A 24356-nucleotide genomic window follows, 5' to 3' on the forward strand; every position below is an offset into this window, starting at 1 on the left:
ACCGTTAGACCGTGTGACTGTCAACCCATCTCCAAAATTAAAACCCTAATCCTCCTTCACTTCCCCTCCGGCGGGAGCCACTCTAGTGAGGTTGAACTCGGGAGACAGATTCCTTGGCCTCGCCGGCAAAAGGCTGATGGAGAACCTCGCCGCACATGAATCGCTCTTAAACCCTAAGACACAAAACCATCACTCCTACTCCTTCGACTCTCCCCACCCCGTCTATGCCATGGCCTTCTCCACCTCCTCCCCTTCCCCGTGCCTCGCTCTCGGTAGCTTCATCGAGGAAATAAATAACCGCGTCGACATCGTTTCTTTTGACGAAGAGACTCTCACCTTCCGATCCGACCCTCAGCTCTCCTTCGAGCACCAGTACCCTCCCACCAAGCTCATGTTCCATCCCAAGCCGCTCCCCGGCCAACCCCATTCCCTCCTCGCTTCCTCCGGCGAACTCCTCCGCCTCTGGCGCGTCAAGGAATCCGCCACCGAGCTCTGCTCCGTCTTCAACACCAGCAAGTCCACCGAGTTCTGCTCCCCCCTCACCTCCTTTGATTGGAACCAGGCGGAACCCCGCCGCATTGGAACTTCCAGCATCGACACCACGTGCACTGTTTGGGATATCGAGCGCTGTGTTGTGGAGACGCAGCTCATTGCCCACGATAAGGAAGTTTATGACATCGCCTGGGGTGGAGCTTCTGTCTTTGCATCCGTCTCAGCCGACGGATCTGTCAGAATCTTTGATCTCAGGGATAAAGAACACTCTGCGATTGTCTACGAGTGTCCCAGACCCGATACTTCTCTCCTCCGCCTAGCCTGGAACAAGATGGATGTCAGATACATGGCTACCATCCTTATGGACAGTAACCGGGTGGTTGTCATTGACATTCGCTCTCCGGCTCTGCCAGTGGCCGAGTTGCAGAAGCACGGGGCAAGTGTAAATGCGATTGATTGGGCGCCGCAGACAGCTCGCCATCTATGCTCTGCAGGGGACGATGGGCAGGTTTTCATTTGGGAGATTCCGACAACTGTGCCGCCTGAAGGGGTTGATCCTTTGCTCGCATACCAGGCTGCTGCGGAGATAAACCAGATGCAATGGTCTGCTGCTCATCGGGATTGGATTGGGGTTGCTTTCTCGAACAAGGTGCAGTTGCTTAGGGTTTGAGAACAAGGTATGCAGATACTTACCTTCATTCAGAATTGCTTTTGTATGATATGTGAATTTCTTTGAAGTTTCTTGATCTGTTTTATACCCTGCTTTGTAGCAAGATGTTTACGAATTGGTTTAGGACAATTTGATGTTTTATTTCTGGTTACTTTTGATACGCCACCAACAAATTTTAATCATCCTGCACGAATCTCAATAAAAAATCATCCGGAACTTCGATTTCAGCAAACTTATAGTCAAACTGACCGAGTTGATGAGACAGATCTAATGATATCAAAGTTAGTCCAAACCGAGTCAAATCAAGCACAAATTAAGTGATTAAACTAGTTTTGAAAGATTTTCAGACACCTTTGAAAAGTCAAACGAATGTTGAATTCAGCGAGTTTATAGTTGAGTCGAGGTCTCGACAAGACGAATCCAACAAGACTAAGATTGCTCAATTCCGACATTGTTAAGACACTCAAATATCCATCAAACGTCATCTGATCGAGGAAAGCTCTCCGGACCGTCTGATCAAAATGGTTCATATTTCTGCATTAATTGCACCCATAACACTATAAATAGAGTCCCACCTACATGGGGAGGAGGCTTGAGAGAGAACTTAAGACTTTGAGAAAGAGTTCAAGTTCAAAATCATCACTGCTATCATTGATCGTCGTCAACCACAACTGACCGAGGCTTGAGAGAGAACTTAAGGCTTTGAGAAAGAGTTCAAGTTCAACATCATCACTGCTATCATTGATTGTCGTCAACCACAACTGACCGTCAGCGACCACCGCCCACCTGTCATCCACGGCCAGCCGCCGTCGACTACTGTCGACCATCATCGACCACCGCTGACCATCATCGACCATCGCCAACCGTCATCAACCACAACCAACCGCCGTCCGTCATCAACCACCGTCGGCCTCCATCAACCACCGCTCGCCGTCGTCAACCACCGTTGACTTCCATGGAGACATTCTATTGTCGACCACCATTAATCATCATCAATCACCACCAACCAGACGCCGTCAGCTAACACAATAATCTGAAAATCTAGTAACTCTTTCTCATCCGTGGGACAAGGGATTTCTGTAATCATCATTCAATAGTGGATTTTCGCAATTGGGTCAGACCCCGTGGTTATTCCATTTTCCTGCATTGACCAATATCGTCCTGGTGAAAAAAACTAGTAGTTCATGAAGAGTGTGTGTCGACTATACAGATCTCAACAAAACTTGTCTGAAGGATAGTTTCCCTCCCTCGCATAGATCAGCTTGTTCATGCAACTTCCAGACATCAGATGCTAAGTTTTATGGATGCATACTTAGGGTACAATCAAATAAAGATGAACCCAATGGACGAGGAGATCACATCTTTTCAAACAGATAATGACTTATATTGTTATCAGGTTGTCATTCATGTTATCGGGTTAAAAATGCTGGTACAACTTATCAATGACTCATGAAGAAGGTCTTCAAAAACTTTCTTGGGCGTACAATGGAGGTTTATGTTGATGACATGTTAATAAAAAAAACCTGCAAGCATCTCAACATATTTCTCATCTAGAGAAGTATTTCCAACTTTTTCGTCAATACGATTTACTACTTAACTCGACTAAATGTGTTTTCGAAGTCACATCAGAGAAGTTTCTGGGATTCATGGTTACCCATCGTGGAATTGAAGTAAACCCAGAAAAAATCAAGGCGCTGAGGGACATGATGCCTCTAAAAAACATCAATGAGGTACAACGGTTGAATGGTCGTATAGTCGCTTTATCCCGTTTCTTGGCTCGTTCTAGGGATAAGTAAAAAGTCTGGAAGCATCCCAACACATTTCTCATCTGAAGAAGTGTTTCTAACTTCTTCGTCAATACGATTAATACGATTTATGACTTAACCCGACTAAATGTGTTTTCGAAGTCACATCAAGAAAGTTTCTGGGATTCATGGTTACTCATCGTGGAATTGAAGTAAACCCAGAAAAAATCAAGGCACTGAGGGACATTATGCCTCCAAAAAACATCAAAAAGGTACAACAGTTGAATGATCGTATAGCCGCTTTATCCCGCTTCTTGGCTCGTTCTGGGGATAAGTATCTGTCGTTATTCATGATACTCAGAGGTGCTCGGAACACCGAATTTCAGTGGACAGATGATTGTCAGATTGTTTTCGAGCAACTCAAGACATATTTGGTTTCACCGCCCCTCCTCTCAATGCCCATCCAAGTAGAGATGTTATATATTTATTTGGCTATTTCGCCACATGCAATAAGCTCTGTTCTTATCAGAATAAAAAACGCAGTTGAGAAACCAGTATACTACGTTAGCAAGATTCTCTCTGGTACAGAAAGTTGTTATTCGATGGCGGACAAGACTGTGTTAGCCCTGATATTCTCAGCAAGGAGACTTCGTTCGTACTTCCAGGCTCACACTATCAATATCTACACGCAACTCCCTTTGAAGACTATCCTACATAAACTAGAAGTATAAAAAAGATTAGTTAAATGATCAGTAAAATTGAGAGAATTCGACATCCGCTATTTACCACGACCAAACATCAAATCACAGGTGTTGGCCGATATTCTGGTAGAATGTACAGTGCCTACCTCTGATGAACCACCCTTTTCTCTTCCACGGTCATCTCAATGGACACTATACTTAGACAGAGTATTCAGAATCTCAAGAGCTGGTGCAGGAATACTACTTATCTTCTTAAAGTAAAACATTTGGGAGTACAGACTTCATTTGAAATTCCCACTCATCAATAATGTTGCCGAATATGAAGCACTTGTCGTCGGATTAAAGTTTGTCATCGACTGTGAAGTACGAAACATGATTATCTATAATGATTCTCAACTCATCGCATTCCATGTAGAAGGAGAATTCGACGCTCATAACTTACAACTGGTGCAGTATCTCAGTCTGGTAGAAACACTTATTGCGTAAATTGAAACATGTCAGCTCATTCACATACTTTGGGAGCATAACACTCAAGCTGGTGCCCTCTCCAAGCTTGCAGCTTCAACAACTGGAGATCTCTATAAAAGATATATTGAGGAGATACATTTTCCTAGCATTCATGACCCATAGGTGATACTATCTATAGATGACTCAAGAGAGTCATCTTGGATGGATCCCATCATCTCCTTCCTCCGAGATGGAATACTGTCAGATGATGCTACTACATTAATTCACATCCGGCACATGACTGCCAACTTCATTCTTATAGGGGATGAACTGTATAAGAAGACATTTGTAAGTTCATATCTCAAGTGTCTTGCTTCATTTGAAGCTGATTATGCTCCACGAGAAGTTCATTCCGGAATATGTGGGGAGCATCTTGGCGGCAGGACACTTGCTTTTAAAATAATGAGATAATGTTTCTACTGGCCCACAATTAAGCAAGACACGTTAGAGTTTATACAAAAATACAAGAGTTGTCAACTACATTCCTATCTTATGATGCGCCGCCGGTATAACTCACATCATTTCTGAGTCCTTGGCCTTTCAACCAATGAAGGGTAGATATTATGAAACCATTTCCAATAGCTACCAGACAATGAAAATTCATCATCTTATCTGTCGACTACTTCACCAAATGGGTAGAAGCAGAGCCGCTCGCCAAGATCAGTGAAACAAATGCCAAACGATTTTTCTGGAAAAATATCATCTATCGCTTTCGGCTCCCCGTAAAGATTATCACTGATATTAAGACTCAATTCACTGGAAGGGTCTTCACATTATTCTGCAAGAATCTTCACATGCAGTTGGTGTACACTTCCGTGGCGCATCCCCAAACAAATGGACAAACATAAATGACAAATCAGACGTTGCTTAAGGGGTTGAAGACTCGTCTTGAGAAGACTTCAAATGCCAAACGATTTGTCTGGAAAAATATCATCTATCGCTTTCGGCTCCCCGTAAAGATTATCACTGATAGTAAGACTCAATTCACTGGAAGGGTCTTCACATTATTCTGCAAGAATCTTCACATGCAGTTGGTGTACACTTCCGTGGCGCATCCCCAAACAAATGGACAAACATAAATGACAAATCAGACGTTGCTTAAGGGGTTGAAGACTCGTCTTGAGAAGACTGGGGGCAATGGGTAGAAGAGCTGCACAACGTCCTTTGGACCTATCACACTACCGCGCAAACTCCAACGGGGGAAACTCCATATAACTTGTGTTTCGACACTAAGGCTGTTATCCCAGTTGATATTGCAGTTTCAAACTCGAGAGTTAAGACTTTCGTCTCAGATAGCAACGAGGAAAAGCTCCAACAACATTTGGATTTTCTCCCAGAAACACGCGATGTGACCCATCTTAGAGCTGCTTCCTACCGCCAAAGAGTTGCTCGCCACTTCAACCGGAGAGTCAAGCCTTGACCTATCTTCGTCGGTGACTTGGTCTTACGCTCCTCATCGCAATAAACTATCACCTCTCTGGGAAGTCCCATATATCGTGGCTGTCATGATCAAGTCTAAAACCTTCAAGCTCAAAGATTCAGATGGAAAAATCCTGCCCCGGACTTGGAATGCATAAAATATTCGCAAGTACTATCAGTAACACCTCAGTCATGTGGTCCACATGTGTTATTACACCGCAGCTCATACATGATCAATGAATCCCAAATATTATTCACTTACTCTCCTTTATATAAAGGATATCTTTAGAAAGTATAATGACTTATTCACGAGTCACTTTATGCTCTCCCTCGACGCGAGAAATACACAACTCTGGTTGTATCTTAGTCGGAGCATGATCAATCACAGGGGGATTTGATCTATCATCTTCCATATGGGTTAACATCGTCGAGTTTTTACTCTGGTAAACAACTATGGATAGGTTAACAGTCCTTGGTGGACTACACCTGACCCATTCCACATAAGTTCGTAAGCGAGCAATGCTCCAACAAACACCCTTGAATGAGTTAATAAGTCATCAGTGGACTTCTGTTGGCTCCTCTTATACAGGCTGACATCATTGAGTAACACTATGATGCATAACCTCGGCCAAGTTAAAGACCATTGGCGATTTATCCCCACTACAACCTTCTTACATGCTAAAATTTCTAAATGACATTGGATATCCACCGTGTCATTAAAAAAATAAATAAATAAAATGCATGAATCCTCCGCCGTTGTCTACTTTGAGGACACTCTAGTATACAATCACTCGGAGGAGGATCACTTGCATCACCTAAAGACAATATTCGAGGTACTGCGAGCTAATCAACTATATGACCATATGAAGAAATGTCATTTCATGACAAACTAGATATGCTTTCTAGGTTACGTCATATCTGGGGCAGACATTCAGATGGATCCTGTAAAGATAGAGGCCATTATCAGCTGGACTGCCCCACAATCGTTCACCGAGTTCTCTTATGATCGAACTTTTGAAGGAGTTTGCTTTGATAGTAGCAACTCGGGACAATTTTGACACACTAAAAGAAAAGGTGACGCAGACACCCGTGCTGGCACTACCAGACTTTAACCAACTTGTTGAAGTAGAGTGTGATGCCTCCGACGTAGGGATCAGAGCAATCTTGCGCCAGGGAGGATACCCCATAACCTTCTTCAGTGAGAAGCTGAATGAGTTCAGGATAAAATATTCGACATACAACAAGGAATTCTATGCCATTGTTAGGGTCCTAGAGCACTAGAGACATTACCTATTAGCGAATGATTTCACACTACTCACTTATCATGATGCCTTAAAATTCCTCAATAACCAGAACAAACTGAAGGGCTAACACGCCGCTTGGGTATAATTTGTAGTTTCATATCTGTTTGTGTTAAAACACATGACGGGAAGCAAGAACCGCATAATCAATGCACTTAGTCATCGACATCTATTGAAATAAACAAATATTTCAAAGACGAACATTTCAAAGGCTCGAGTTGTGGGCTTCAAGGTCATAAGGGATCTATATGAAATAGACGAAAACTTCAAAGACATGTGAGCTACGTCAGATGCAGCTAACAGGGCAATATTACTGAATAGATGAATACTTGTTCCGCCAGAGTCAGTTATGCATTCCTCAGTGTTCACTAAGAGAAGTCATTGTACAGGAGAGCGACAACGAAGGATTAGCAGGTCACTTCGACATGGACAAGAGCCTCACCCTCGTAATGGAGCATTTTTTGGCCCAAACTGACGAAACATGTGGAGCGACATGCCGGCAGTGTAAGATTTGTCACCTGACAAAGCCAAGGACTCAGAATGCAGGATTGCAACTTCACTTCCAGTACCAGAGGCACCATTGGTCGATGTCAGCATGAATTTCGTGGTGGGACTCCCTAGGACCCAAAGGAATAAGGACTTCGTTATGGTTGTGGTAGATAGGTTCTTTAAGTGGGCCCACTTTATACCCTGTCACCGGACATTAGATGCCTCTCACATTGTCAATCTATAATTCAAAAAAATTGTACGGTTGCACGAAATTCTGAAGGCCATCACCTCTGACAAAGATGTCAAATTCCTGAGTCACTTTTGTGGGGAAAACATGAAACCAAATTCCAATTCAGCTCAGCGGCCCATCCACAGACAGAGGTAGTAAACTAGAGCCTCGGTACTCTCCTGAGGTGTTTCATGGGAAAAAAATAAAAAATAGTGAGATTTTCTTCTAGCCCAAGCTGAGTTCTCCTATAATCGATCTATCAGTCAAACTACTGGACGAACTCCCTTCGAGATTGTGTACGGACACAATCCGCTCGCGCCACTAGAATTGGTGCAACTCATGCCATTTTCGTAAAGCAGTAAGGATGTCGCAGAACGAGTTCACGAGATTCAATAGATCCATGAAGAAGTTAGCAAGGAGATTGCTAAGTAGAATCACAAATATCAGGCACAGACAAATAACCCTAGGAAGAAAGTAACATTTTATGAAGACGACCTCATATGGATTCAGTTTAAAAAGGGAAGATTTTCTGTCTGATCATTCGTGAAGCTTAAGCCGAGAGTATATGGATCTTTCAAAGTACTTTAGAGGTTGAACGACAACGCCTATAAGATTGAATTGACTGGGAATTGCAACATTGCAACCACGTTCAATATCACTGATTTGACACCATACTTTGAAGGCCTAGAGCTTCGACAAATGAAGTTGACGCATGAAGAAGTTAGCAAGGAGATTGCTAAGTAGAATCACAAATATCAGGCACAGACAAATAACCCTAGGAAGAAAGTAACATTTTATGAAGACGACCTCATATGGATTCAGTTTAAAAAGGGAAGATTTTCTGTCTGATCATTCGTGAAGCTTAAGCCGAGAGTATATGGATCTTTCAAAGTACTTTAGAGGTTGAACGACAACGCCTATAAGATTGAATTGACTGGGAATTGCAACATTGCAGCCACGTTCAATATCACTGATTTGACATCATATTTGAAGGCCTAGAGCTTCGACAAATGAAGTTGACATGAGAGCTAAAACAACGCTTAGGTGTGGGCGCTAAAACAGTGCCCGGTTGCGTGTGCTGAAGGCGCCCAAAAGTGAGGCGCTTCGATCCCGCGGGGCCGAATTCTCCCGTGAAGCATCACGATGGAAGAAGCATAGTGTAAGCGGGACTGGGATCGCAAATTCTCGCGAAGGTGGGAAGAGGCATGAACTATCGCTATCTAGGGAAGCTTCGCAGGCTGCTGCAGTGTTTTCTGGCTTCTTCTTACTTTACCCCATTTTCTTGAGAGTCTAAAAACTGTTGTCCTCTGTGTGTGGGTGGGTCACTACTGCTGTGTTGTATTCAGATTTCCTTTGTGGAGTCCTCTTCCCCTTGTTAGAGTTGTATCCGACAACAGTTGGTGCTTCGACTGTATCCTGCTCCGAGGTGGTGTTATATCCTCCATATATCCTCCTCTTCTTCTCCCCGACCCTCCTCCCTAACTGCCATCCACCCCAACTCCCTCTACACCCATACTGTCTAGATCATCTACAACCCACCAAACACCACCTCAACATACCCAAACAGTCACCCGACCCTACCACTCCGCCACCACCACCACCACCGCCGCCTTCGAATATCTTCCTACAACCCTAACTGGAAGTTAGTCTGTTGTCGTAATCCCTTTTCCGTTTGAGTCTTGTTGTAATCGTATTATTTTATATTAACAAAACTTTGCTTTTTGTGCACCGCTAAATTTTAATTATTTTTGTTATCAGTGAGAGATTGGATTTTGTATTGAGCTCTTGCTAGGTTCTGGGCCTGTATCCAAGGCACCCTACAGAATGACAATTAAGGAGTTGCAGGAATTGAAGAGTCAACTGCAGAATTTACTGGATTAGGGGTTCATCAGACCGAACAACTCACCATGGGGAGCTTCATTATTATTTGCGAAGAAGAATAAGAGGAACAAAGGGTTGTGTGTATGTCTTACCAATTTCAGCGTCACCCTAACTACTCATGTGTAGAGGAAAGAGGAAACGAGATTGTCAAGGACTCACAGTGTTGGGTGAGCCGCAACCGAAGCCAGGAAGAACAAGAAGAGGAGCAGTGTGCGTATCCTATTGGGTCGAGCCGAGGCCAAAGGAGGAGGAGAAAGCACTCTCCGACGCTGTGCTCGCATAGAAGAGGAGGAAGATGAGTCATGGTCTTTGTGTGCATCAGGGTTATTGAGAGCCGTGTGAAGGTAAAAAGAGAGGAAAAGGGATTTGTGGTGCGCTCGCGCAGAGGAAGGAGGCTGCGGGTTTCATCTTTGCGTGCAATGAGGGAGCTTGTGCGTGAGGTTTGGGTCGTCGAAGTTATAAAAAGGTATATTTGAGATTTTTATAAGTTAATTAATTTATTATTATATAAATAAATTTATGTATATATTGTGTTTGGGTGTATTTAATAATAGTATTATTAGCAAGTTCTATTGTATTCAGGATTCTAACAATTAATTATTTCAAATTCAAGGGAAAGGTTAAAGGAGCATGCCAGTGAGAGAGGAGATTGTTTCGAGAACTTATAAGGCTAATCTTCTTATTTAAATTAATCAAATTAACTGAGTATATTTAATGATATTATTAGTAAAATTTTTAATAATTTTATTAGTAAATTTTATTGAAATTGACACTAATGTTAAGTGATTGCAGATTCTAAGGAGAAATTGGAGGACCTGCCAGTTAGGGGGAGGACTGATCCGAACAACTTGTAATATAAATATTAATATTAAAATTAAGCAAATTATCCAAATGTTATATATATATATATATAATGTTAAAATAAAGTTGACTTGAATCAGGAAATACTTGAGGTTGGGGAGTTATAATTTTGAATTTGAGGGGAGAAAGAGGTGTCTTATGCAAGAAACAAACCAGACATTTTAAGGTAAGGAATAGTATGTTAATTTTTATGTGTTAATTTAATGATATGCAGATAGATATATTTAAGTTTCCTTTAGAAGAGATTGTTATAATAATTTGCACATATAATTAATATAGGTGGTTGTCCAAAGAAGTTAGTGGGGGAAAAGTATTACAAAAATTTCTTGTAAACAAAAGTGAGTGAATATTTATTATCATCAAATTACTGTTTTAATAAATGAATAATTGCTTTATTAAATAATTTAAAATAAGTTTTTCAGTTATACTTTGCATATTGAAATTCTGAAATGACATAACAATGAGAGGAAAATAACTTACATATAATGGTAATTTAAAAGACTTTAATTGATATGAAATGTCAAGTAAAAGATTAAGTCATACAGATTTACCTCCAGATTATGCTGGCAGGGGATGCAATATACTTATGCACATTAAAGAAAATTGTAGATGTGTACTTTCAGGTATAATTTAATGGTACTTTTGGGTACAATTTGAGGGTACATTCGAGTAAAATTTTGAGGTGTCTTCAGACTCATTTTTTAGGATACATTCGGGCATGACAGTAATTTTGTGATGATTATTAAATTCTTTCAAGTGGTAAATACTTAAAGTGGAATGGAAGAGATAAAATTAAAGTGAAAGTTCAAGAATTTATAATGAAATAAATTGTATATTCTTTGAGTCATTCATGCATAACATAAACATCGTAATTTAATGCATATTAGATCATAATTCTCACTAAGTCATATTTACAGTTACAATTAATGCTTTCTTTTAGGAGAAGAAAAACTTTAGGTTGATATGTCTGGTAGGAGAAATTTGGTTTACAGGAGGAGGACTGTAGTTGATAGAATATGTCTGGTAGGAGAAATTTGGTTTACAGGAGGACTGTAGTTGATAGGAGATATTAGTTTATGATGTGATTTTAGTTTTCTTTTGTTTACTTCTATATGGAGACAATTTATATGTTGATTTGAGATTGTTATCTTTAGAAGATGTTATTGTTAGGGCTGTGAAATTGGCTTGAAGATCCTAAATCGCTCGAAAATCAGATCGAATTTTTGCTCAGATCAAAATCAGATTTAGACATTCGAGTCGAGCTACGAGCTAAATTAAAGGATCGAATTTATTTCGATCCAATTTCAATCCATCCTCGGCTCGGATCAGAATCAAAATAAATTCTTATGTATTTACATATTCAACACCTAAACTTTTACTTTTACATGTATAACACATTGCCAGCTCGGGTGGTGAGGAATTTTTTGGTTGAGTGGAGTGGCAAGGCTTCGAATCTCCTCCTTTCACAAAAAAATTGCATTTTTGATGGTGAGTTGGTCGGACGGGCTAAGGCAGGTTCGAGCCGGATTGATTTGGCTCACGAGCCAAAAATGGCATTCAAACCGACTCATTTACAATTCAATTTGGCTCGAAAATTGGATTTACCCACACCAGATCAGATTAAATTTAGTAGGATCGATCCACGATCCGATTTCGATCTGGTTATAAAAATTTTGATCCGATTTCGATTGACCCACACCAGATCAGATTGAAATTTAGTAGGATCGATCCACGATCGAATTTCAATCTGGCTAAAAAAAATTTATCCGATTTCTAGCTGGCCTGGATTGGCTCAAAATCAGATTGTTCACACCCCTAGTTGTTTTTGGATGTTTAAATTTTATTGCACTTTGTGGTTTAGTGGCTCTTTTATATATATTGGAAGTTCCTAAAATATATTTGTGAAAAACTAAAATGAAATTTTAATATTATTTGACCGTAGTTCTCGCCTTTGTTAATTTTAAGCATCAGGCCGTGTCGTGATAGTGGTGGACCCGTAACATGAGAAATTGAAAATACTTTATTATGACGTGCATAAATAAATAAAATTGGGTATTAGACGCACAATCCATTTTAGTAAGGTTGTTTGAGAGAATATTATGAAAATTTTTAATAAGAGTACATGTATGACATTTATATCGTGCATAACTAAATAATAAATGAGATCAATTGAAGAAGGAGTTGAAGTTATGGAAAGATTTAATATGACATAGGACTGAAATATGATGAAATCGATTGAAAAATATAAAATAAACTTCAAATGTATATATTTTTTAAGTACTTCAAATAAAATTTCCACTATTATGTAACAAGATTATAATTTCTTTCTAAGTTGTTATAGGCTAATCCTGTTGTGAAGAAAATTCGTTATAGTGGAATAATGTCAGAGTTGGAAGAGAAATTAGACATAATATTTGGTCGTATTGTAGTGACTGATGAGAATGTTTGGCTGTTAAGCTCGAGTATTCTACCTTCTGAACTAAAATTTAGGATGATTGATTCATTATCTGATGATGAAAGTCATGATGAAGAGCTCAATATTACAAATGCTGTTGGGTTTGAAGGTTTGACCGAAATTGGCACAAAAATATCAGATAAGCCCGCCCCATCCCATCGTACGAAGCTAAAATATAAAAAAATTAAGTTGGTAGAAATTTTCTCTTATATAATATGGATGCATTCTTGCATACTTCCTAGGGATGACAAAAATTAACCCGAGACACCTACTTGACCTAAACTCGACTAAAAAAATTTGGGTTTGGGTTGACACCAATAATTTTTTGGGTCGGGTTCGGGTGAAAGATCCTAATTCGTTTAATTTTTTAGGTCAGGTTTTAAATACAAAGAGAATAAAGAGGATCTGCATATGATTTTTTATTGATTTAGAAAAAGCTTGCGATGAGGTTCCAAGAGAAATTCTTTGAAGAGTTATAGAGAAGCAATGTGTTGATATGACTTATATTTAAGTCCTTGAAGATATGTATACTAGAGCTGTTACTTGCGTTCGAACATAAGGAGGATTAACCGAGTATTTTTATATTTTAGTTGGATTATATCATAGATCGGTTTTAAACCCATATTTTTTTTGTTTTAGTTATGAGATGCTCTTATTGGACATTTATAGGAGGACGTGACTTGGTTTATGTTTTTCATTGATGATATCCTTCTTGTGGATAAGACTAGAGAAATAGTTTTGGAAAAACTTGAATTATGGAGGCCTACATTAGAGTATAAAAGCTTTTGTTTGAGTAGAACTAAAATTGAATACATAGAATGTAATTTTAAGAGTAGTAGCTCTAAATTATGGAGGCCTACATTAGAGTATAAAAGCTTTTGTTTGAGTAGAACTAAAATTGAATACATAGAATGTAATTTTAAGAGTAGTAGCTCTAGTGGGTGATCAAATCATTAAAATGTGTGAATGTTTTAGATATCTCGGGTTTATTGTTCAAAGTGATGGAAATATAGATGGTATGTTATTAGTAGAATTCAAGTTGGTCGGTTGAAGTGGAGGAATGCATTGGGCCTATTGTGAGATAGAAATGTACCTGTACCGCTTAGACTTGAAGGAAAATTTTATACGATGGTGGCGAGACCTGCAATGCTCTATGGCGCAAAATGTTGGCCTTTAAAAGAGAAGCATAAAATAAAGTTAGTTGTTGTTGAGATGAGAATGCTTATTTGGATGAGTGGCTTGACACTTAGAGAAAAATGCGAAATGAATATATCCATGATAGGGTTGGTGTAACTCTAGTGGCGAGCAAGATTAGAGAGAGTCATCTTAGATGGTTTGGTTTAGTCAAATTAAACATGGACCATCTAATGATCCGATCAGGAGAGTAGATGTTTTAGATTTGACTTATGCTAAGAAAGATGGAGTTAGGCCTAAAAAGGCTTTGGCATTTTGTATAAAAATGATCTTAATTTACTAGAATTAAATGAAATTATGACACTCAATACAACACAATAAAGAAAAAAGATTCTAGTAGCTTACCCCACTTGTTGGGATAAAGACTTGTTATTGTTGTTGCTGTTGGGTTTGGGTTGATCCGCCAACCTTAAATTGACTTGAAATTTTTCTGTAAACTCGGAATTGACTTGAAAATGATCCAATTCTAACTCACATTACAGTTATTCCTTATATTAAAGGGTTATGTGGGTCGGGTCCGGGTCGATACGTTGAATGTGCGTTGGGTTCAGGTTGGGATTTTTGACCTGTATAATATTCAGGTCGGGTTCGAATCATACCTATTCTGGTCGGGTCAATTTCAGATTAGACCCGAACCTTACCTGCTGACCCGAATCGACCCCCCTAATGCTTCCCAATCTATTAGTAAAGTTATATCTGCATTGATTGCTTCATGAAAATCTATTACATCACATGAAGCTTCAAAGGAGTTAGCCAATATATCAGAGATAATCGACGATGTTGAGTTTTACGACTTCGCTTTGGATTTCCTTAAGGAAAAAAATGAAAGAGAAATTTCACGTGCATTCCCAAGGATGAAAAATAGGGTGACTCAAAAGAAAATACTTGTAGATTTTAGACTAATTCGAAAGTGCAAATATGTATTTGCTCATTATACACGATATAATGTGGTTGCAAATTCATTTACTAACATGTATTCACATTTTCGAAAATATGCTAAGTTTTATTTTTATTTTCAAATTGTAATAATTTCATTGACTACAATATTTTAGTTCTTGGTTTGATTTATTCAGATGAATTATCTTTCTTAAACTCATATTAAGGGATATATGAAATCCCATATATATTTGTTATGAATATTATAAGTTGAATTTTATCAGAAAAATTGATATGACATTAGAGCCATCAAAATATTTGCTTTTTTTCTATGACAATGGTGTAACTTCTCAGCATGCTATTGAGATTCATAGTCAATTAATTATATCATTTCTAATTGAGCACTTCTCTATTCGATACATTCAAATTTCATCTGATTCCTATTTTTATTCTTACTTTCTTATCTCTTTTTTTATTTGTAATATACTTATTTCTCGTTTTATCTTTCATAAATTAACTACGTTTAATTTATTTTTTATAGATAACTCAATGTCTAAGGATTATGATGGTGATTACTAAGATGAGGAATATCTGTCAACTAATAAACTAATGAGATCTGCTCAATTTTGTATTTTAAATAACACAATAACATGTATGATTATTGATCACCAAGCACAATATATGAATAAGCGTCCATGTATGACATCAACTCATACTGGGGCTAATTGGATACATTAACTTTTATATGGATATCCAGTGAGATTTCAAAATATGTTCAGAATGTCACAAATAATATTTATTGACCTACTTGACTTGTTTGAATGATCTTATGGTTTAAATGGATCACGAATAACAACTTCTATAGAAGTCATTTCAATTATATTAGATATTATGGTGCATAATTAATATGTTAGAGCTACAACTGAATGTTTCCAACACTTAATGGAAATAATAAATAAAAATTTTTGTATTAGTCTTTAAGCATTAATTAGGTTATTAATGGATGCTTTAAGATCTACAAATAATCAATTTCATGATATTCCATTTGAAATTCTTCAGGATGCACATTACATGCCATATTTCTAGGATTGCGTTAGTGCTATTTATGACACATGTTGATGCTGACATTCCTATTGAGGATCAAGTAGCTTAGATAGAGCAACATAACTCAAAAACACAAAATGTAATGATTGAAATTGATTTTAATGTGTTTGACATTCTTTGCCCCAAAATGTCTGGGTTCGACACATGACACTTTTATTTTAAATTTAGTTTTTGTTCAATTTACATATTTAATGTATATGAAAATTTTATTTAGTGGATGTTGGGTATCCATTATAGAGGGGATATCTTAAAACTTATCCGGACACAATATATCACATACTGGAATTTGAATGTGGATGTCAGTTGTAATAGAGTGTGTGTTTGGTGTATGGAGGAAGAAATGAGAGATTATTAGAGATGTGCCTAATTATACTTTTAAAAAACGACGACTTATTGTGGTTGCAACGATGACACTACATAACTACATACCTAGGCATCATTCATGATTTGATCCAAAGTTTGAGGTATGTGATATTGATGGCCAATTTATTCATCCAGAGGCGCATAATGTTAGAGTGGGAGTGTATTTTAATGACAATGAGCATTAATACAGATACAAACGCGGCTGATGGGCACGGTGCAGAGGATATGATTCAACTCAGAGATAATATTGCTGTCCAGTTATATAATTCATATTTATAATGTACATGTAGTACATGTTTATATATTCTTCCATTATATTTAGCATGTTTATCTTGAATTCTTCTTTTGGATGTTTATTAATTTTAAATTTGGTATGAAGATGAAAGTAGTCTTGGATGATAGGAGTTCCTGAAATGTTTTTTCAACATTCTGTATGGGAGCAGGTGACATCCATGTATTGTATTATTATTTTGATTTCTTTTCTTCAGAAATATTGAGTAATAGCTATCATTTCATGCTTTTTATGTTCATCCTTTGATATTTCTGATTTTTAATGTTCTGTGTATTTTTTTTTTTTTTTTAATTGGAAGAGTTACATTCATGCCACTCAATTCATATGTATTTACTTATCTAATAATTATACTTCGATTTTTACATATATGCCACCTTATGCATGAAATGACGTGCTGCACTTTTTAGAAGTTAAAATAGTGGTACTGTTTATGTTATATGAAAACTTTTGGTGGTATAAATGTAAAATGTAAAATTTAGGTGTTAAATATGTAAATGCATAGGAATTGGATGGTCTGTATGTAAATGTCCCTTTTTTATTTGGACCCTCTTTAGGTAATGAATTTCTCTATAATACATTTCAGAGGATCGATATATCTGTAATTCATTTTTAACATAGTTTCTTTAATGTTATTTTTAGTCATTAATTCTAATTTGCTTAATGCTACATTTCAGTTATGAGAAGTGTTTGAATAGATAATAATGAAAAGGCATAGCTAAAATACATTTGCTATTTTTATTTGACAAGAATTAGAGTGTTTTAATGATATTCAGTTTGTATTTAAGAAAATTATAATTTAATAGAACACCTTGATATGCTCTCATAAAATATTGGTACCTAAAGAGTGCATCAGAGAAGAATGAACATATAAACATTGAGAGCTATTGTGACTCTGACTGGGCGTGTTGTATGGGTGACAGGAAGTCCACATCTAGATACTGCGTGTTTGTAGGGGTGCAACTTGCTCTCTTGGAAGAGCAAGAAACAGGCAGCAGTAGCGAGGTCAACAACAGTGGCAGAGTATAGGACTATGGCCTTAGGAGTTGCTAAGATGGTGTGGCTGAGAGCTTTGTTGGTAGAGCTCAAGGTGGACCAAGGAGCTAAAATGAAGTTGTGGTACGACAAGAAGTCAGCGATCAACATTGTCAACAACTCGGTGCAACATGATAGAACCAAACATGTGGAGATTGATGGATTCTTCATCAAGGAAGTCTGAATAACGATCTACTGGAGCAAATTCATGTAGGCACTTGAGAGCAAGTGGCTGACTGCTTAACCAAAGGACTTAGCTCATCAGATTTGTCTAGGTTGTGGACAAGATGAGTTTAGTGAATATCTTTTGCCCATCTAGGGGAGGCAAGATGAGTTTAGTGAATATCTTTTGCCCATCTAGAAGAGGAGTATTGAGATTTGTATCTAATGTAAGGTTCTATTTGTAAATAAAGTCTAGAAATTTATTTATGAATGTTGCAAGGCTCTATATATGCCCAAGCGTTAATAAAATGGGTATATTTTTTCATCAAATAATACTTTATGAAGCTTTTTTGTTCATCTCAATTATTGTACCTGAAATATTATTATATAAAACTTCATATTTTACATATTTTATACGATTGCATTCTTATGTATTTATGAATTTTCGGTTCGATCTCCTTCATGAGTTTAGAAAACGTAGCATGTAAATGCCCCAAAAATTGTGGCTTCCACCTCCAATAACGAAAATAAGTATCATGCCTTCATTCTTGATGCAGTGTTGAGGCGGCTCATTGAGTCACGTTTGAAGATCACAAAAAATGAAAAACTTGATATAATAGCATTAAAAAAACATAAGAAAACAACTAAACCAACTTTAAATATAACCTTTTCACAAACCACTTATTAGACAATAAATAGTCATTTTAATATAAATAAAGAATCATGCCTACTTTCAAGTTACTCCCATTTATATATCAAGATTTAAAAATTTTGTTCAAATTCGTTCAACTGTGTGAAATAAAAACATAAATGAATCGTATACAAATAGTTATCAAGTTGTTTATCTATCTGTTCACTTAAAAGCACTATGTGTATAGCTTATAAGATCTGGCACATTCCAATCACAGTAACACTCATCACACCTCATCTTAACTGCATTTACAATTAACAAATTTAGAAAACTATCCCTTCATTACAACAAATATATAATTCAAATAACAACACGGATGATGGAATCCTCAGATCCATCTTTGTTCGTGAACCAAGATCCCACAATATTACCTTCAAAGATGAGCCTTTTCACAAAATTTAAAGAAAAACATCTTCTTTAATTAGGAAGCCATGACAACTTTCGATTGAATCACTATCACAGAATGAGATTCATTGCTCTTTCTCACCAGTAGCGGTCATCTGTGTATGGTTCGTCAGCGTTCGTGTCCCACTTGCACCATTGTAGAGATTCCACTCCGGCTACTGTCCATTCTCTGATAAAGAAGCATTCCTGGCATTCAGGTTATTGTTTTGGCCATGTCCTTGAGTTGTATCAAATGTTTCAGAACTTCGACCACTTCGCACATGAGAGGCCTGGTTTTAGATCCCGGTCGAGGCAGCTGTTTGCGAGCTGGACAGCCTTGCGCGATGCTTTGAAGGACTAATGGCCTATGGCAGCTTCAAATTCCAACTAACAAGCTGGCGTGTTTCTCATTGGCCTCATTGTTGTCTGTAAGAAAAAACAGAACAATATTATATCCAGTCCAGGCTTGGCCAATTGTGCAAATAGTAATTTTGTTTTAGCTTTTCTACCACAATAAATATTGAAAGAGTGCACTGCTTTATTTCAAAGTTTCTTTTTTTAAGTAAAATTTTATCTTAGTGGTTTCTTCTGATTAAAATCTTTGAATGTATATCACATGTAAATATACCTGACAGCAAGGATGCTTTTCTTTGAAGTTAATTATTACTGATGATGTTCAGGTCACATGGGCAAGCTCTTTTGTACAGCACATTGGTCATTATTGGGGTAATTTCTAAATTTTCTTCTGAAAAGATTATTTATTACTGAAAGTGCATCTTTTCATGGCTTGTTTTTTTTTTCTGAAATATTTACACACAACATAAGTCTTATCTATTTACATGTCTATCATCTAACTTAATTTTTTGCATCTATATCACTTTAATTATGCCCGAAAATGTGTATTTCACATTTTCAAGTTCCATCTGTTTTAATTTTTTGTGATATGAAAGTTTTGAGGGTTTTAATTATGAAAATTAAACTTTAGGTCTTTGATGTGTAAATACCTAAAAATTGTGTGGTATTTATGTATATGCCTTCTCGTTAATATAGTCCTTCAATTTATCAAATTATTAGTTATTTTGTTGTTTAATGTGACACTTTTGGTCCTCCACTTGATTTTTTTCATAAGTTAGACACATCAAATTGAAAACAAAAAATTAGTGTAAAAATTGCTCGCATATATATATATATTATTTTTCTTTTTCTTTACATTCACTAATGTTACCTAATGCCTTGGACTATATTCGTGGTCAAAACGTGGGAGTTTTAGCTTGGTTTAGCACAACAGTGCTGTGAGACTTGTAGCGGATTAAACCATGATGAGCATTATTAATGGTTTAAACCGCATGTTGTTAATAATTTTTAGAATTGCAACAATTTAAACCACTGCAATGCTAAAACATAAGTAGCTGTTTAAATTATCAGAAATTTAGATTGTTTGTGATGGTTTAACTCACTATAATATGTTTATATTTTCTTTTACATAATCGGTCATTTACACAGTTGGTATTATACTACAAATTACAATCAATTTACATGATATAGATCTCAATTTATATGTTTTTCTTTTGATGCATGTCGGAAGGTCCGTGTCAGTAAAGTAATGAATTTTTGTCTTAACATTTCATGAAGACTTAACATACACTCAGGTAATGAAAGAGAAGTAACGTCGTATAGGCTGTAGCTAAAAGCCATGGTAATGGTTAGTTGTGTGGGTTGCAGATAGTTGCTTCAAGAGCTTCAGTTGGCCATAGAGTCCCTAATAGGAAGCTGCATGAGCTGTGAGTCGCATAAGCCGTAGTTGTGATTTGTTATAATGTCTTTAAGCTGCAGGACTCGAGTCAGAAGTTACATGAGTTGTGATAGCGTCCGTAGGCCGCATAGGCTGGAGAAAGGAGTTGCACAAGTTGTTAGCCACATAGGCTATAGTTTGGTTACATAGGCCATGATGGTGAGCTACGATGACGTTCATAGGTTGTAGGTCTGAAGTTGGGAGTTGTAATGACATTCGGAGGCTGCAAGGGCCATAATTGGGGCTACATGAGCTGTGAGCTATATAGGTTATAGATGGTCACATGGGCTGCAGTAGTGAACAAAGATGACATACATAAACTACATGGTTCGAAGTTGGGAGCTGCACCAACTAACCTGGTAACGCGGCTTATCATTATGGTTTTTTTCTTTTCGTTAGTATGGTTTAAGAATTCTGCTTTTTTATGAACGAGCACCAGCTATCTAGTTGTACTCTCTTGTTCAATTCTTGGGTTATTCAACTCTCTTGTTGTACTGTCATGGAGATTGAAGATGCAAAATCATGTATATATATGTGTGTGTGTGTGTGTGTGTGTGTGTGTGTGTGTGTGTGTGTGTGTGTGTGTGTGTGTGTGTGTGTGTGTGACGGAGCACCAGCTATCTAGTTGTACTCTCTTGTTCAATTCTTGGGTTATTCAACTCTCTTGTTGTACTGTTATGGAGATTGAAGATGCAAAATCATGTAGATTGCACGTGAAAGCCAGCAGATTGGACGAATCAGGTGGTTTTGTTGGGCGATTGCGGAAACACATAAATTCTCTTCAATTTTTTGGTGTTTTTTTTTTTTTTTTTTTTTTTTTTTTTTTTTTTTCTTTGTGTTTTTTAACTGAGTGTTTACTGTTATATAGTTTTTCTTTTGAAGCCTTCGGAGTTGCTCGCATCATGCAAGGATTCCTATCGCAGAGAAGTTTCTTAGTAGCATTATTCACAGTGAGGAAGAAGCATATGAAAGCTATCGTGCCTATGCACATCACGTGGGATTCACTGTTCGGAAGGATCATACCACCTACTGGCCGAACTCCAAGAAACTCAAGGTTAAAGATTACATTTGTGGAAAGCTGGCTATAAGAAAGAGCCTAACAATCTAACCCACATTCACTTTGAATTTGTGAAATATTCGTCGACACCCCCTAGAGCGAACAATCTCTCAGGCAATAGTTTAGTCGCCTCTCTGGCCTATGCAAGGGTGTCCTTAGCGGGATCATCCATCCGTGAATCCAACTCTATAACTGTTATCTCCATGCGAGTCGTCTGAGATGCCTACCCCAAAGCAACACACGCATACAATTTTATTGCCACGGAAGTTGGTGGTGCGGAGAATTTAGAGTGCACCAAGAGAGATGCATTTAATTTTATCTAGGCAAACAACCTTAGTGACATCTCATTATCTTATTTATAAGGATTAAAATCCAGAATATGATGGAGTAACCACGTCATAATTAGCATTTAAATTTTATAATAATTTAATATATTTATTCTCTCATTCTTATTATAACACAAGTTTTTAAGAGAGATGAGAAAATGGAAGAACTAAATATGTTTAACTAAAAAAAGACACTAGGTCAACAAAACTAAAGGCCAACTAAATAGGATTCTTTTACTACCCCAAACTTGTGAGAAGATCCACACTAAAAGAATAGGAGAGCCAAAGATGATCCAACACAGGCGTGCTTATTCTGACATTTGATGTTTGAGTGCGAATGGAAAAGAGCGAATGACCAAGTACCACTGGGCCGAATGCAAACAACGGTGTGTAGAGCCTCAAGCATAAGGAACATGCACTGACAATAGCCATACAACCTTGGGGCAGCGTTCCACTTGTCCACAAAATCATGACTCGAGGAGGATATTTTCAGGGAAGAGGGCCGACTAGGTGCTTGATGCGAAGATGAGATGACTTCTGAATGCCGCACATGTAGAATATAGAAGGCCAAAAGTAATATATTTTAAACACTTAAGGCAGTAAGAGAAAAACCTGAGCTACCAGAGGTCTCAAGAGATCTGTATATAATCATAATTTATACATTTAATATAAGTAAAAAAGCTCTAAATAAGCGGGAGTCAATATAAAATTGATGATTCAATTTTCAATGTATCGGATGCCTCATAAATGTAGGACAATATTTTTCTCTCTTTTCTCTTATTATACTCACCCTCTATTTCCTTCTTGAATAGTTCTATTTCATGGATGTGATTCCACAAACAAAAAAGGATGCGACAATGATAAATATATGTTGAATCTTGATTTGTTCATGAATCACGCCCCAAAGAATATAGCTTAGGAAGATAAAGAGAGAGGAGAGAGGAGAGCGGAGAGAGGAGAGAGGAGAGAGGAGAGAGGAGAGAATAGTGAACAATAATGAATGGTAAATTATATCAATCATGTTGACATTTCCATACTTTTTTTTGGCTAAAATAGGGTATATTTACCTCCCTTGTAAATGAAATAATCTCATCTATTTATAAGGGAGAGTAAAAAAAGACGAGATTATATCTTTGCCTATATTTTAATGGGGGTTGTACAAAATATTCTAATTATTTCATAGATGTGAGTCTATCGCTCAACCACTCTCTTTCTCATTTGGTTGAGCTTGTATGGCCTTAGCTTGACAGGGTCAGTTTGCTCGGCTGGGCTTAGTCGGCGTTTTCGATCTGATGTAGTTGATTAGCTTTAGGTCGGCAGAGCTGGTTCGACCAGCTGAGTTAGTCTGCCTATTAACCCTTAATAATATATGAGAGAGCTTTTAGACCTCTCCATTCTTATTGGAGATTCCGAGGGGCTAGGCCTTCTCTTGAGTCGATCTCTTCATGAAGGTTGGCTTGGATGTCTTATTTCTACTTTGATTTGGGTCATTTGATAATCTTTCATGACTCGGTCAACTTTGGTCTTGCTTATTTTGGCTCGGATTGCTGCATCTTGTTGGATAAGTGGGCCTCCTGATTTTCTGTTAGTAGGTCATTCTTTGTCGTACTCTCCTCATTCTGGACTGTCAGATCTCCTCAGGACCAGCACTATCACATTTTTGATGTACTTAGTTTAGTTTCTAATTCACTTCTTGAAAGCGACATTATGATAAAAATTAGAGAAATTAATATAAAAATTATATATCATTTATTCTTAATCATTGATTCAATGATTGAACTTCTTTGACTTCCACACATTTGGTCCTTATAAATAAGGCGAGATGAGAGTCTTTGACATTCTATATTTGATTTGCATCTATTCTCATATGAATTGGTCAACTTTCAACCATTGTCATGGAGAATGTGCCAAATCCTTTAGTTGATCCCCCAAACAAAGACATGCTTCTTGTCTCCTTTGGGAGTGTCAAGAGGATGAAGGAATGGTAATGCCCGAAAGGTGAAAAGAAAGAAAACCAATTTACTGTATGTTTTATTTTTCTTATGATAAAGGCTTAGTTGTGATAATGGATGGATCGATTTTTTAAAAAAGTTCCTTTTTTGTTTACTGAGTTGTCCCCCGACTCAAGTCTTATAATTTTATGTCTTGGTTGGTTAGCTTATCTTCTTAGATGGGTTGCACCTTATGCCAGGTATTTTAAGTGGATCTTGTAGCAGTCTTTGCTAGGATAACCGTTGATACTTGTTGCTGGGGTGATTCATATGCTATTCACAGAGGATCTTGTCATTAATGGGTTGGGAATCACTGTTAGAGCTTTACCAACTTCGAGCTTG

The 24356-nt window shown here is 37.5% G+C and overlaps 1 protein-coding gene across 7 annotated transcripts; it reads left to right on the plus strand.

Moving 5' to 3' along the window:
• LOC110026699 (protein TRANSPARENT TESTA GLABRA 1-like) lies at nt 1-24231 on the plus strand. 7 transcript variants are annotated; one of them, XR_002294243.1, is made up of 3 exons: nt 1-1169; nt 19529-19574; nt 24215-24231. XR_002294243.1 is itself a non-coding variant. In XM_020727779.1 (2 exons), exon 1 carries the CDS (start codon nt 137-139, stop codon nt 1160-1162), a length of 1026 nt encoding a protein of 341 aa, XP_020583438.1. In that variant the 5' UTR covers nt 1-136; the 3' UTR covers nt 1163-1169; nt 19529-19673. The 7 variants fall into 7 exon arrangements, 6 of the variants coding, with proteins under 6 accessions (XP_020583438.1, XP_020583423.1, XP_020583450.1 ...); XM_020727779.1 differs by lacking the exon at nt 24215-24231 and having other exon boundaries at nt 19529-19673; XM_020727764.1 differs by lacking the exons at nt 19529-19574; nt 24215-24231 and adding an exon at nt 17500-17930.
• Nucleotides 24232-24356: the final 125 nt, after the last annotated feature.

Source organism: Phalaenopsis equestris, unplaced genomic scaffold (assembly GCF_001263595.1).
Source record: "Phalaenopsis equestris unplaced genomic scaffold, ASM126359v1 Scaffold000002, whole genome shotgun sequence".
NCBI lineage: Eukaryota > Viridiplantae > Streptophyta > Magnoliopsida > Asparagales > Orchidaceae > Phalaenopsis > Phalaenopsis equestris.